The following is a 13,730-nucleotide window of genomic DNA, read 5'->3' on the forward strand; positions in this document are numbered from 1 at the left end:
TAGATTAACAGCCCTCTACCTCCACACATTACAAGAAAGGGCTTTTTCACATTTCCTCAATGAAGACGATTTCGGAAGTGCGCCTCCAAACACTTAACATGCAGACTTGTGTTGAATGTGAGTGAATATCTTGTTTTATTAATAAAATAAAAATAACAGGGTCTCAACATTAGGTAATTGGGCCCCTAAAATTGCAATTACATCCCTGCATCTAGCCTTGTTCCCAGACAGTAAATGGAACAAAACTAGGCTGCTCATTGTGAGGACACTGGCTCCTTCCAGCTCCTTCAATCTCTGATGAGGAAATGTGTCTGAAAAGCACTAGGGGTCACTGTGAGGATCCGAGTCACAGTCTCTGAATAATAAACTATAGATGGTGTTTTATTAAATGTCATTTCTAAATCAAAGCAAAATAGACATATTCTGCACTCATAAAACCAATCAAAATGATGTTTCACAAGGAAACTGTGAGTCAGCATTAAGATCAGTTTTCTCCTGTAAACTCCTGTAAGTGTACAGACTCATAAAGCACTGATTCCATGTGTCCTGCCAAAGTCCATCTCATGTACTGTACCAGTCAAAAGTTTAGACACATATTATTAACTGTTTCCATTACAGAACAGAAAAATAAAGTAGAGCAAGCAAAAATAATAATACGCAAAATATTTAACTTGAGATCAATTTATGCAATACATTTAAAACTGTAATAAAATTTAAAGCAGCAAATTTCAGTTCATTTGCACTATCACCACTATGTACACTACATTGTTATTATGGCATATATTGTGAGCTGAGATAGCATAAACATTTATTAAAAACATAATAAACTTTGTTTTTAATGGTTATTAAGTTAGACCAAGTACTTTAAGTACCGAAAAAAAAAAAACCAGCTTGGGCCAGTTCTACAATCTAGATATAGCTATAAAATATTTTCTGCAATTATCTGGTGACAAAAAATAATAATAAAAATGTGTACATTATATATATATATTTTTTTATTTTTTATTTTTTATTTTTTAATTGACTAAAAACACTGATCAGGTGTTTTACTGGCAATGTAGGTGTACAGGCTTTACATACAGTATAAATCGAGGTGCCGAGTGTATGTACTGGCCTGAGCCAACACACACACACTGTAACAGGACACCACATCCTAGACACTCCAGCCACTGTCTCTTAACTTCACTTAATCTCTTTTCTCATGAACTGCATCAACCAACCCTGTGCCAATGAAGTCCCGTGGAACCAGCGTCTGTCACACTAGCAACAGCTCCTCAGGTTCTGTGCCAACATTCCTCCTCCTAAAGGTGTCCGTAATGGTCACCTATTCATCTAAAAGTTTAATTCCCACCACAGTTATATGAGCTTATAACGCCGTCCAGGCAATCCTACTCAGGCCATTCGCAGTAAATAAATCAAACAAAGAAAGAGAAAAGACATGCAAGGTTTTCAAAGATAAGACATTTATTTGCACACACATGCGGATGTGTGGGAGGAATACACTCCACACTCGCGAGTGTACACGGCCAGAGCAGTGTGAAATGTTTTGCAGGCCATCTGGGAAGGATTTATTGTGTAATTTGGTTTATTACTGCTGCGGTCTTCAGCTAAGTAGCATGAACACAATTACGGTCCACTCGGCAGGGCTACACCTGGCCCCTCGGAACAATAATAAATCCAGGAGAGGGAAAACGCTGAATTAATTGAGGGTTATCACCATCATGGCCTGTTTAGTGCTTACTGCTGAGAGCAGGGAGTTATTTATATTGCTGCAAATGTAAATATCCAACAGGGCTGTATTACATACTCTGTCATACTGAATGACAGTGGAGGCATCACGGCGCAATAGAGAGAAGGGATCTGAAGATAGCGTGGTTGAGAAGACACAGTGATGTCTCAGGGCAGTTATAAAGGGATAAAAGGAAACAAAAAGCAATAAATAAAGGAAATAAAACCACCTAAATCGGAAAAACGTGGCAGCTCTTCATGCTGGCAATGAATTTCACATGATCCTCTGTGAGACGGCTGTTCTATACCACACGGCGAGGGGTGCGTGTTACAGCTTTATCACGCTTGCCTTTAACCTCCTGTGCTCCACGCAGCCTCGGACCAACAGAACACAGAGTTATGCATCCTCAGGGAGCAGTCTGTAAATTACTTTAGGCTGTCCTGGCTTTATATGTTTGGCAAGTGGGCTCTACAATAGGTTTCTAGCACTGCGATTTATAATATGCTGGATTTTTTTTTCTCTGTGCATCTGATTGAAAGCCAGGGCGTCTATAAATCTGTCTGGCACTGGCCACTGTCAGAAAATATGGGGCGAGCAGATGACAGTTAACATTAATGTATTAAGTGAACAAGACAAGACCGCGCACTTCCGGACGTGAGGTAATAAGGCGGCTGCCTGTTCCTCTGGGTGGCAGCTGCAGAGCTGCAAAGATACAGATGAGCGGCCAGCACCTCAGAACTTAAACCACGGAACCCTACGTTTATTATTCAGTTATTATAGAAATTACTGTGAATTATTTGGTAACTGTTTACTTTAGCGTATCTTCTGGAGTCCCACAGGGTTCTATTTTAGGGTCTATAAAACTGATGTTAACAATATCAATAATGTAGTTATTAAAGTGACGTGTGATAACTTTCTAACCCTGCAGCGAAAAAACAAAAAACCTTTTCTAACAAAACAAAAAAGAAACAAAAGATTTTATCTCAATTTTTCTATCTCAATTTCTCAACCCACTCATTAGTATTCTTCCCCATCACACGCAATGGTCCAAACACTGACTGGGAAGGTGAGAACAGACACATGCCTCATCTGGCAGGATTATTACTACTGATATTTTGGATATAAATTGGATGGTCCATTATAAGTGTCTCGTAGATTAAGTTCTATTACCTGATGTTTCATTAAATGCAACTGAAGTCTAAATTGAGTGTAAATGCCTGTCTTGAATGTAACGCTAAACCCAACCCTAACCTTAATTCAACCCAAAATCTTAACCTTAAACCTTGAAGGGACCCCAAAACTTCCAATAACCATAAACTTAACCCAAGTCTTAAATCTAAACACTAAAAGGGCAAAATGGTTAAAATTGCGGTTGCATTCAAAAGGACAACCTTTTACCTTCAGCGTAATCATCTGTAATAACTAATACAACAGGCTTTAGCAGCTGGAAAATGATTTCGCTTGATATTACAACAATTTTATCTCAGCATAGTAGAGTTATCTGAACTATCCAGAAGTTTATTTTCCATTTACAAGCTGATCTCATAGACTTCAGTGTGTTTCTCTCTTGTACTGACGCTGCAGTCATCACGGTTCTACCACAGCAATGTGAACTTCAGTTCAAAATTTAATTGCTAGGCTTTGCCATATTAACCTTCCCAGCTACCACTGTGGCCAATTCCAGGTTCTCAGTTGGTAAGACTGACCTCTCTGTTATAAGTTTGAAGGAGGTGCATAAGTGGATGGTTGTAAATACACTGTTTTTATATTGCATGAATCTGAAAAGGCTTGTATGAGTGGAAAAGAGGCTCTGTTGTGAGTATGAGTGTGTGCGTTTGAGGAGCTGAGCTAATGAATGAGAGTGTATAGACCATGAAACTTCATGCCGCTGTGGTGTTTCTTGAGTCCCTTCTATGTTTGAAATATGCCCAAAGACATCACTGATATATGTTGCTTAGTGCTTTTTTAAATGGCTTTGACAGCAAAAATGATTTTTTTCTACACTAATGAAGCACCTGATACTGAGACCCTTTAAAAATGGAACTGCATTATTTGACAAAGTAAATTATATTTAAAGGATTAATCTGGAAAAGCACATGGTTACAGTGATCACAGCACAATATGCAGAACAACAGTGAATTGATTTAAGAGCTCATTTACATACTGTAGCGTTATAAGATTGTGGTATTGCAAAAGCCATTATTGCAATACCGATTACCAAACAAGATACAGCTACCAACCCCAGTAGGGCTGGGCGATAAAATATTATATTATTAAATGTAAAGACATTTTAAATTATACACAATATTTATTGTGATATTTTGACAAAATGTAGGGTCAAGTACTATTCAAATACTCTCCCATACTACTGTATAGTATAGTGATTTATATTTACATATAAGCAGCACTAATCACACTGTTTGCAACGAAACATGCTCTTGGACAGTTTTCTTTAAGCACTGATGACATCCATGACAATTAGAAAAGCATATTGTCCACCTTCACTTGTCACTGGGTTAAATGGCACAACTTGATGCCCTAAAATTTCTCCCTGGTATGCTGGAGTAAGAAGAAAAAGCTGCACAAATATTATGCTTGATATGGCATGGGCCTGGTGCTGCAAGACTTGTTCATGTCAAACTTTGCTTTTTCTGTGACAGCTTTAACAACTGTACTGGGTTTGGCTCGGAGAGGGAAAACAGAAAAGACCACACAAAACACATACAATAGAGCAGCAGAAATAGCTACTGTGTGTTTAAGAATTGGGAGAGTATAAATGAGGGACGGAGCCAGAGCCCTCGGCCTGCAGCTGCGGCGGGTGGAATGGAGGGGCTACTGTCTCTCCCCGGAGTGTGCGCACACATGGGAGACAGCCTGATTTAAGGGCCCTCCGACTCAGGGCTAAAGGTCAAAACAATGAATGTTAAGAGCTACTTTTCTCCTCATAGCCAGGCAGGGCATCGTGGAGTTACGGGGTGAGAGGTTAAACCTACAGCGTGTGTCACAGCTGCCTGTTTGACCCCTCACAGATAACTCTTCGACGGTATACAAACGAGCGGTCCCTTTGAAGCTCCGCCGGACTAAATCATGCACACTGATACCAACAGCAAGCGGGTTAAAGGGGATAAAATCAAACGTCCACAATTTTCTCCTTGAGCCAAATGTAGCTGAGCAGCCAAGACATGTTTGGTCTGTGATGTTTACTTCTCTACGCTTTGCACTGGAGCTACAAGGCTAATGTTACTAACAAATAATGAAAATATTTGAAGAGGTGTCATAGAAATCATTTATTCTGATTTTATAGTCGTTCTTTGGTGCATAAATAACCAGTATCAGGGGAATATGCTGCGAAGCTCAGCTTAGCTTTACAACCCTGTTATGTTGCCTCAGAATGAAACACACCATGTTTCCTTTTATGCTGGCATGTGGAAAAAAGGTAACCTCTCCACAGGACTCATGTAGCATTGCATAGCTTTGGTTCTTATTACGGTCACAAGAACATTGTCATTTTTTTTTTGTACTCATTCCAGTGCTGTTGTCCACTCTGTGTCCTCTCAGCGCAGTGTGTAGTAAGCTGGCTGAAGAGATACATTTGCAGCAAGTCAGCTAGGGTTTGCTTCTAAGTTTGGCTTTACCATGCACAAGTTCCCCTTCTGACATGTGGTTACATCTAGTCTAAGGCAGTCTAGTTTTTTTTTTTATGAGGGAGCGGATGTTGGAGAATATAGATAGCATGGCTTGGGTTAGCTTTAACCTAGCATGGATATATGCTCACTTCCATGGCTTTAGAGTTCATTCATGCTTAATGTTAATCTGAATTGGACAGCAGCTTCTGTCTGTACTCTGTGTTCGTTTCATCTGTATTTGTGCACATTCTGTGATAATCTCTGGAAATTATTTGGAGCAGTGTAGCTAAAAATAAAAGCAAAACACGATCACTGCCATCTGTGGAAGTGAACACACACTAGTGAACTAGGGGCAGGGAGCACACACACACCCGGAGCGGTGCGCAGCCAACTCCAGCACCCGGGGAGCAGAGAGGGTGAAGGGCCTTGCTCAAGGGCCCAACATTGGCAGTTTGCCAATCCTGGGTATTGAACCTACAACCCTGTCATCAATAGCCCAGATCTCTAACCGCTGAGCCACCACTGCCCCACAAAACATAACTTGTTAGGCAATCTCAAATAGACTTAGACTTACATGAGTTTTGACACTATATATAATTTACCTGATGGTAGAGCTGGGCGATATGGTAAAAAATACTATATCACAATATTTTTTGACATTTCCACAATACATGATATTTATCATGATACATGTAATCACAGACTAAATACATCAGTAGCAACAGATTCTTAAACACTACTATTCAGATACTCTCCCGAATGGAGTACAGTGATTTTTCAGTGTTCTTTAAGTACTACCAATACCCTTGATATGCTTAGAAAAGCATAGACTATCACAATTACAAAATGTATCACTATACGATAAAATATCGTCATATTGTCCAGCTCTACCTGATGGCTATAAAAATGGCCAACACACCACCACAAAGTTAAAAAAAAAGTGGAAGCACCCTTGGCTTTTATAGGCAGCAGTATGTTACACAGTGTCAGAAACCACATAGGCAAGTCGAACCGTTGCTTTACATACCCCAAGTTTCATTATTTCTATGCCCGATGACATCCACTACATAAACAAAAGAGATGTTGCCTCAGTTGTTGGTTCTTTGAAGAAGGGAAACTGTAGGCTGTTACAATCAGTGTTTTCATTTGTTGGCGGTAAATGCATGACAAGGTGTAAGTAGGGGCGTAACGGTGTTTATCCAAGCAATGAAAGCTACTGGCTTTGAAAGCATGGTTATTTACTTAACTTTGTTCATTTCTCGTATCTCAGTTGAGGGTCTGGAGTGGCTGTGAGCTCAGATGCGGAGGGCAGGACTGCTGGGAAAGTTTGGGAGGAGGACATTTTTGAGTGCTCGGAGCAGTTCAGCAGGGAAAGGAGGCGGCTTGCACTATTTATACTTAATTACACATCTCCGTTAAACCATTTCCCAGATGCAAATGTCAAAAGGCTTTGTCATATGATGCATCAGCTATAGGGTGTCACGTCAATAGTCCTCGTAAAAATGGTGTATTGCATGAACTTTAAAAGGGAAAAACAACAAAAAAGGTTGTCGGTTTGGTAAACTGCATGTAGGGCCATGTAATATATTGTTTGTTAGTCGTTATCATTATACTGGTCATACTGATACAGAAGGCTGCACTATGCAAATGAGTCCCTTAGCTAGTCATTATGTTTTTTTTTGTTGTTGTTGTTTTTTTTTTTTTTGATCAGTTCCAGAAAAGTGCGACTGTTGATGTTTATAAGAATAAAAAACATTCATGTAATTCAACATAATAATTCTAGGCAGTCACATTATTATTTTAACTATATATATATATATATATATATATATATATATATATATATATTAGAATGCAGCCATGAATTAATCAATAATCTCAACAGAATTGGTTTCAACATATAATGTAGTTGTCCTGATGTCAACCTATTCCATGTGATTTAAATTACAGCTCCTCCTGACTTACCAGGTTGATAAGCTGGGTGTGCACTATGTCCTCCACCAGGGCAGCGGTCTCATGAAGTGGTCTCCGAGAATCACCCAAAGCAAACCTGTAAGAAAGATGATAAACACTCAAACACTATAACACACACACTAACACAGGGGCACCTGGAAGCTCCAGAGAGAGTCCTAAGAAAGAAGCTGGGATTAAAACAAAGTTCTGCGCAAAATATTTCTTCATGCACTTAGGACCACAGCAGTACACAGTGTCCACATTTGCACACATTTGTAAGATTCAAATATATTTTCATCAGAACTGTAGTAGAGCTGATGAGGAGAGGGGTTTATAGAGAAAGCCTTTTTTCTTTATTGAGTTAAACGGATTATCTTAATGCTTCACTGCTTTACTTGGCAGATCTTATTAAAATACACTATACAACAGCTTCACAAAATCAACAGATTTAGTATTAGACAATGTCCAATGAGGCTACCAGCTTCCAATTGGAAACAGGACAGCAGGACAATCAAATGGATCCTTAACTAATATTCAATCTAAGAAGGGACTTTGAAGGGTTGTATATAGAATCAAGACAATTCAAAGAATCATTTGCATGTTCTTTATCTGAGTAAAGGGTTCTTCCCTTTAATGGGGAAAGATTAAGACCTTTCCATTGCCGTTGTGAGTCGCAGAAGCATTTTTGCTTAGAGCCTAACAAATATACAAATATATAAAAAATGAATGAACAAAAACACAGGGTATGAAAATCCATGCCTTCGTTCAGGTTACACTGACATTATTCTGCATCGACAGAAAGCAGAAATTCTCCACCATTATTTCTTTCTGAAAATGAAATATACATAACTTTTCACTAAAAACAAAACAATAAAAGATGTGCTGTGTTTCCCATTAAAATGAGATTTACTAGGCCTTTTGGAAGCTTACTCTTATAATTATAATTGTCCAGTATTACTGCTTTTAAAGCCAGTGAGAGACGGGTACATTTCTCAGTACTAAAGCCACTGGTGAGGCTGTGCTATTCACAATTATAAATGATGGGAAACGGCAATTTTAATAGGATCTGGAGGTTGGACACCAGAGAACTTCTCCTTTAAAACAATGAAACCTACAGAAAGACAAATCCAAACGCACTCAATTTCAGTCTGAAACTGCAGCAAATCCAGACAATCTCAAACACTAAAATCAGCCAGGATCAGTTCCCCAGATCTGTTACCTCTTACATTAATAATCAGTCATATCATCTTAGCAGCCCACGCACAACCCAAACAACAAGAGCTCCTCAGCATAAACGTATGCATCGCCACAGCGCTGTTTACAAATTCTACACGGCTTTATTCACAGTTTTTCCCACACTGCGGCTGCCAAGGCTTCCCACATTCAGCGCGCTTAATATCGGCACAGCGGTTTTATCCAATAGAAGTGCAAACCGCTGAACGGCCACAGGCTCCCTCCGTTTAAGAGCGAAGAAGATGAGAACTACCACGAGAAGTTTGACACTTGGAATACGAGGCTAAATTTACTAATGACATTGGTCGAAATTCCTAAGTGGTGTGTAACAAATGATTTACTGTCGTTTAACTACAGGGGTAGGAAGTCTTTCTTTTGAAATTGCATCATAATATACGGCTGAGGGCATCAGTCTGAAAACAAAAATACTCGCATAAACAGGACACTGGCTTATTACTTTTCCATTTATACAGTCAGTCAGTCAGTCAGACAGGACCGCTCCAGTTTTTAATATGACGCTTCTATGCAGAAGCAGTCTGTGAAAGGTTCGCTCTGTCACAGAACATCCATATAAAAGCAGCGAAAACTAAACAAATATCATTAAGGACCACCAACTTGTTATTTCATTTATATAAATATTGTTTTTTTTTGGAGTTTTTTTTATGGTTCAAAGACAAATAAAAGAACACACAGTTACCTACCCTTGAAAATGTCTCAATACATCTGGATATTGGGTATCTCAACCATAACCCTGTCAATTAACTTTTATTACATCCCTGTTTCATTTCTTTGCTTCACATAAATGCATTTTAATCCAAATGACTTCCAGAGGAAAATGGGTAATTTACTCCAGTTGTATAATGTATTCCATTTGTTTAGTCACAAAGCATTTTAGGTTTGTCCAGGAAACTAGCGAGACAATAGTCTGACCATATAGGAGCTCAGAGGCTGGACAGTGATCAATCATTTTTCATTTCCGCAAAAATGAGAAACAATTTTCCTGTTGTCTCGACTCCTCCTCTTCTTCAAAATGAAGCAGGGTTGTTTTTATGGAGCTGGACGCAATTTATTTTCGATGGTTGATCAAAACGCTTTCTTACAAAACAAAACAAATACACAAACAGGAACATATGAAAACAACAACAACAACAACAACTTACTCAACAGCATCAACTATATGGAGCAATAAACAGCACTGTAATTGTGAACATGAGCCGTGCTCGTCTGGCTCTCCTCCCTTTCCCTCCAGGCTAATAAGATGCCGGTTTCCTACACAGTAGTAGTAGACGACATGAGCGCAGTGCTGAAGTGCATAATCCCTGGCATGTTGATCTGAACAGAGTCGTTGATTTGGCCCGTGGCCCCGGTGTGTTTACTTTAAGAGGCAGAGCGAGTCAGTCTGCCCCAAAGACGCTAAACAAAGGCTTGCCAGAGCACAACTGCTTTGCTAAACCGGGCTGGATGTTTGGGTACAGGCTTTAAGTTCAAAGTGCATGCAGCACAGTGGACGCTGATGTTTATGAGCTTGTGGTGCAGCAACAGCCTCCTCCTGCCTCTCTCCATGTCACCAGCCACCCATTCTTACTCACAAACACCGAGGCCACCGACACCGAGGTAAACACACTGATTTGACAATCCCAATACCCCCCTCCCTCCGCTTTACCGCAAACAAAAGCTCTTAATAACTGTGGGTCAAGGCTTCTTGGGCACACTTTTTTTTACTACAGTCAACACAAGAACAGAGCTCTGAAAGAAGCACTGAGTTTTTATCTACTGTCCAGGGGTTTATGGATATCGGTTATGAATAACAACTTTTTATTTTTTGTAAAGATAAAGACATAAAAGAGGGAAAAAAGAAGTATAAAACTCACATATAAAACACACAAACCAACAGCCATCAGGGCTTCATCTGAAATGTCCATCTGCACCACTAGAGTTGGGTTTCTGTTAAAAAATACCGCATTTAATTTTTGTGGAACTGGTTAATTAAAAAGAATAAAAAAGCTACTCACTTCTACTTACTATATGGTGACATTAACTCTGCAGTTTAATTTCTTCTTTATTTTAAATCCCATTTCAGGGTTAACCAAAAAAGAAAAAAAGAAAAAGATTTAATTCATTCACCAGACTCTCAGACCTCATCTAATTAGTGCTGTAACTACAGAAAAACAGCACACGTTTATATGTATGTATATTTTTTTTTTTCACAAATTCCCACAATGTGTGAGGTTTTATGGTGGCGCAGTGCCGCCTGTGAATCATTCATGTGGGCAGAGTTTTAAAAAGGATAATATTTTATTTGAAGGTAAATAAAAAGTGCACGTGAAGCTTCAGTCTGGATAAGTTAGATAAAGAGGGTGGCTTTATCCCGATTCCATCAGCAAGCACTGTTGTCCAAATGTAAGCACTGAAACTAGTCAATGAGGCACTTTCAATCCCAAGATAAACTCCTGTAAGGTAAGCGCTGTTTATTTTATGGACATTCTTACAGGGTTTGCAAGAGAAGTGGTGTTTTGTGTTGGCACAGGGCGCCGTGAGGGCGAGGGAGGATTTTAGCCTGAAACACCAAGAACCGGGACAAGGTCTCTGACATCACATCCCTGGGACAACTACATCATCACCATCACAGCCTTTTTTAAAGCTTTGATTGGCAGTTACTGGTTCTAATTAAGGATAATACTATTATAGGTTAACTAGAATGGAAAACTTTACCATGGTACCATGAGTGAACAGACTTACCTTAAGACCTATAAGACCTTTAAGATAACTAGAGGCTGAGAGGACAGCAACACTGTCTGATAAAATTTGGAAATTGTTAGTATTTATAACCTCAAAGAAAAAAAAAATTCTATTAGAACTTTTAATATGAACAATGTTGTTAAACCTGCCAGCCAACTTTAAACATTTTTAGCCATTCTAAAGGTCAAGATCTTAGATGAAATAATGAAATAATGAGATAATGATGCGAGTTGTCTAATGCAGTTCTCAGAAACATGTAAGATGCAACGCAAAGCGGAAACTGTGAAAATGTTCCTGCGCTGTGCATCTAATTTCAGCTTTGAAACCTTAGTCTGCTTTGGTCTGGGCCAATCCTTAACACTTTCTGCAGGATTTTTCCATTTGGAAGTGGATTTACAGAGTGTGTCTCTGACTGAGGACGCTGTGGACTTTTCCAGGCTAAGAGGCGTTTATAGCAGAAGGGTGGGGTCGGGCTGGGCTGGACTCTGGGCTATTTTGGGACAGTTGAAGCTAGCTTCCAGACAGGACTGCAAAACAGACTTGAATTTTGATATGGGCTTTTGAAATTAGCACTGCCAGACATAAGAAAATAGTCAGAGATCCACGCTTGCGCAATGGGAAGGACTGCAGTTTATAAAAACACAAAACCTGTTTAAATTGCCCTTCAAAAGTGAGCCTTATTGTGCTTTGGACAAATGTAGTGGAGAACTCCATGCAACACTGGCTGCCTAACTGGCTGCCTGGCTCCTTTGAGACTACAGGGGCATCGGTGTGATTAATGCACTTCTACATATAGTGTTTCTTCTGCATAAATAGACGTAAAAATGCTTTAAAACTGCCTATTTTTTAAATCTGTAATGTTATTGGCAGAGACTGTCCAGAAAAATAAACAGCAGTAGCAGCCTCAGTCATAACGGAGGCAGAGTTTGTTATTCTGTTCAATGCATTGGCAGCAGATATCGAGACCTTCAGCACTTATTACAGTTGGCTTATTTGACTTTGTCTGCTCAAACACAGGAGTTTCATGTAAGAGGCGTAAGAGGCGAGAGCAGCCCGGCATCCAGGTTTTGGAATATTAGCAACATACATATTATGCTTCGACACTCCAAAGAATGTCAATTTGTAGGCTTGCTCATATCACGTACATCAGATCCTTTATGATTGAATAAAACTCTTGGAATAATAATAATAATGTAGAACAATAACTGAGACTGAGAGTAAATGATTTTTTGTGAATGAAAGTCTACAAAAGCTTATTTAAGGGAGGCTTAAAATATATATGTATATGTATACATCCTTTTCAGCATCATCATCGCAATGTGGGCATGTTTCGCATGGGCATGAGTTGCAGCACACTAAAGGACGTGCAATGTCATAAGACTAATTTAATTAAATGTTACAACTTGAGGAAGATTTACTTTGTTCTCGTTTGCCCCAACATATCTAACAGAGGTAGATGATTTCTGCCCAATATTTTTCATATTACTTCAATCTTCGATACACAGAGTGCATTATGCATATCGTGACATGTTGACTCATTAACTTCTGGTGAAATCTGGTGAAAGTTGCTGTATTTTTTACTATCACAATATATTATAGCAGGAAAAAAAATAAGGCAATGTCAGTTTTCCTAATATCGCGCAGCCCTAATTTATACAGCGTAAAAAATTAGCACACACTATGAAAACAGACTTGTTCTCCACTTGCAGAAAGTAGAACGACTTTTTCTGACTGTTCTGTGATCTTTTTAAATCTCTTCCCAGATTCACATGCATCCTGAGGATTAAATAAGACAGGCTCCTCTAAAATTCTGCTAATTTCTGTGAATTACATTCTACTTAAGCTGTAACTGTTTTTAAAAAGACATTTCTTCAGTTTCCGTTAGTTACATTACCTTCACCTCTCAATATTTATACATGTTTAAATATATTAAAAACTAAAATAGGGGTGTCCTATTTTTGCCATTTTATATATAAGCAGTCATTAGGCATTTAGCAATTAAGTCCTTCTCATGTCTATTGTGATTTTTATCTCCATGAAGCAGCAATAAAAGCACACGCTCTGGCTCTCTCATGGCGGTCTAACTGTCCAAGCAAAGAGAACAGATCATACATTTAACCATTTTTGAGGCTTAAACCAGGCAGGACACTTTCATTTGGGGTAAAGCCCATGTAGAAAACCACCTGGGGTTGAGTGCTGGACAACATGTGAGGCATGCTGCACTCCTCTAGAACCCCCCGGAGGATTCCTTTATCATAAACACATGCTACCTGCAAATCACTGCTGCGCTGGCCACCACATAATGAAGATAAATGAATGATTACTGATGTGAGCTTTCTCCCTCTCTTCTAATCATATTAAAGCATCTTGTGTTTGGAGAGTGATAAAGAGGTATTTGCTGGGTGGAAAAGGTCTGAGTTAAACCTGAGAGTGTGTTGGGTTTTCGTTCT

At 39.1% G+C, this 13,730-nt stretch overlaps 1 protein-coding gene across 1 annotated transcript in view; it reads right to left on the minus strand.

The window, feature by feature from the left end:
• The window catches only part of supt3h (SPT3 homolog, SAGA and STAGA complex component), a 100,168-nt gene that overhangs the window by 44,559 nt on the left and 41,879 nt on the right, over positions 1-13,730 (minus strand). Inside the window, exon 3 of the mRNA XM_072689270.1 lies at positions 7,321-7,405. Within this exon, the coding sequence (XP_072545371.1) occupies positions 7,321-7,405 (85 nt within the window). The remainder of the gene's footprint in view (positions 1-7,320; positions 7,406-13,730) is intronic.

The sequence above is a fragment of the Salminus brasiliensis genome, chromosome 10, assembly GCF_030463535.1.
Source record: "Salminus brasiliensis chromosome 10, fSalBra1.hap2, whole genome shotgun sequence".
NCBI classification, from domain to species: domain Eukaryota; kingdom Metazoa; phylum Chordata; class Actinopteri; order Characiformes; family Bryconidae; genus Salminus; species Salminus brasiliensis.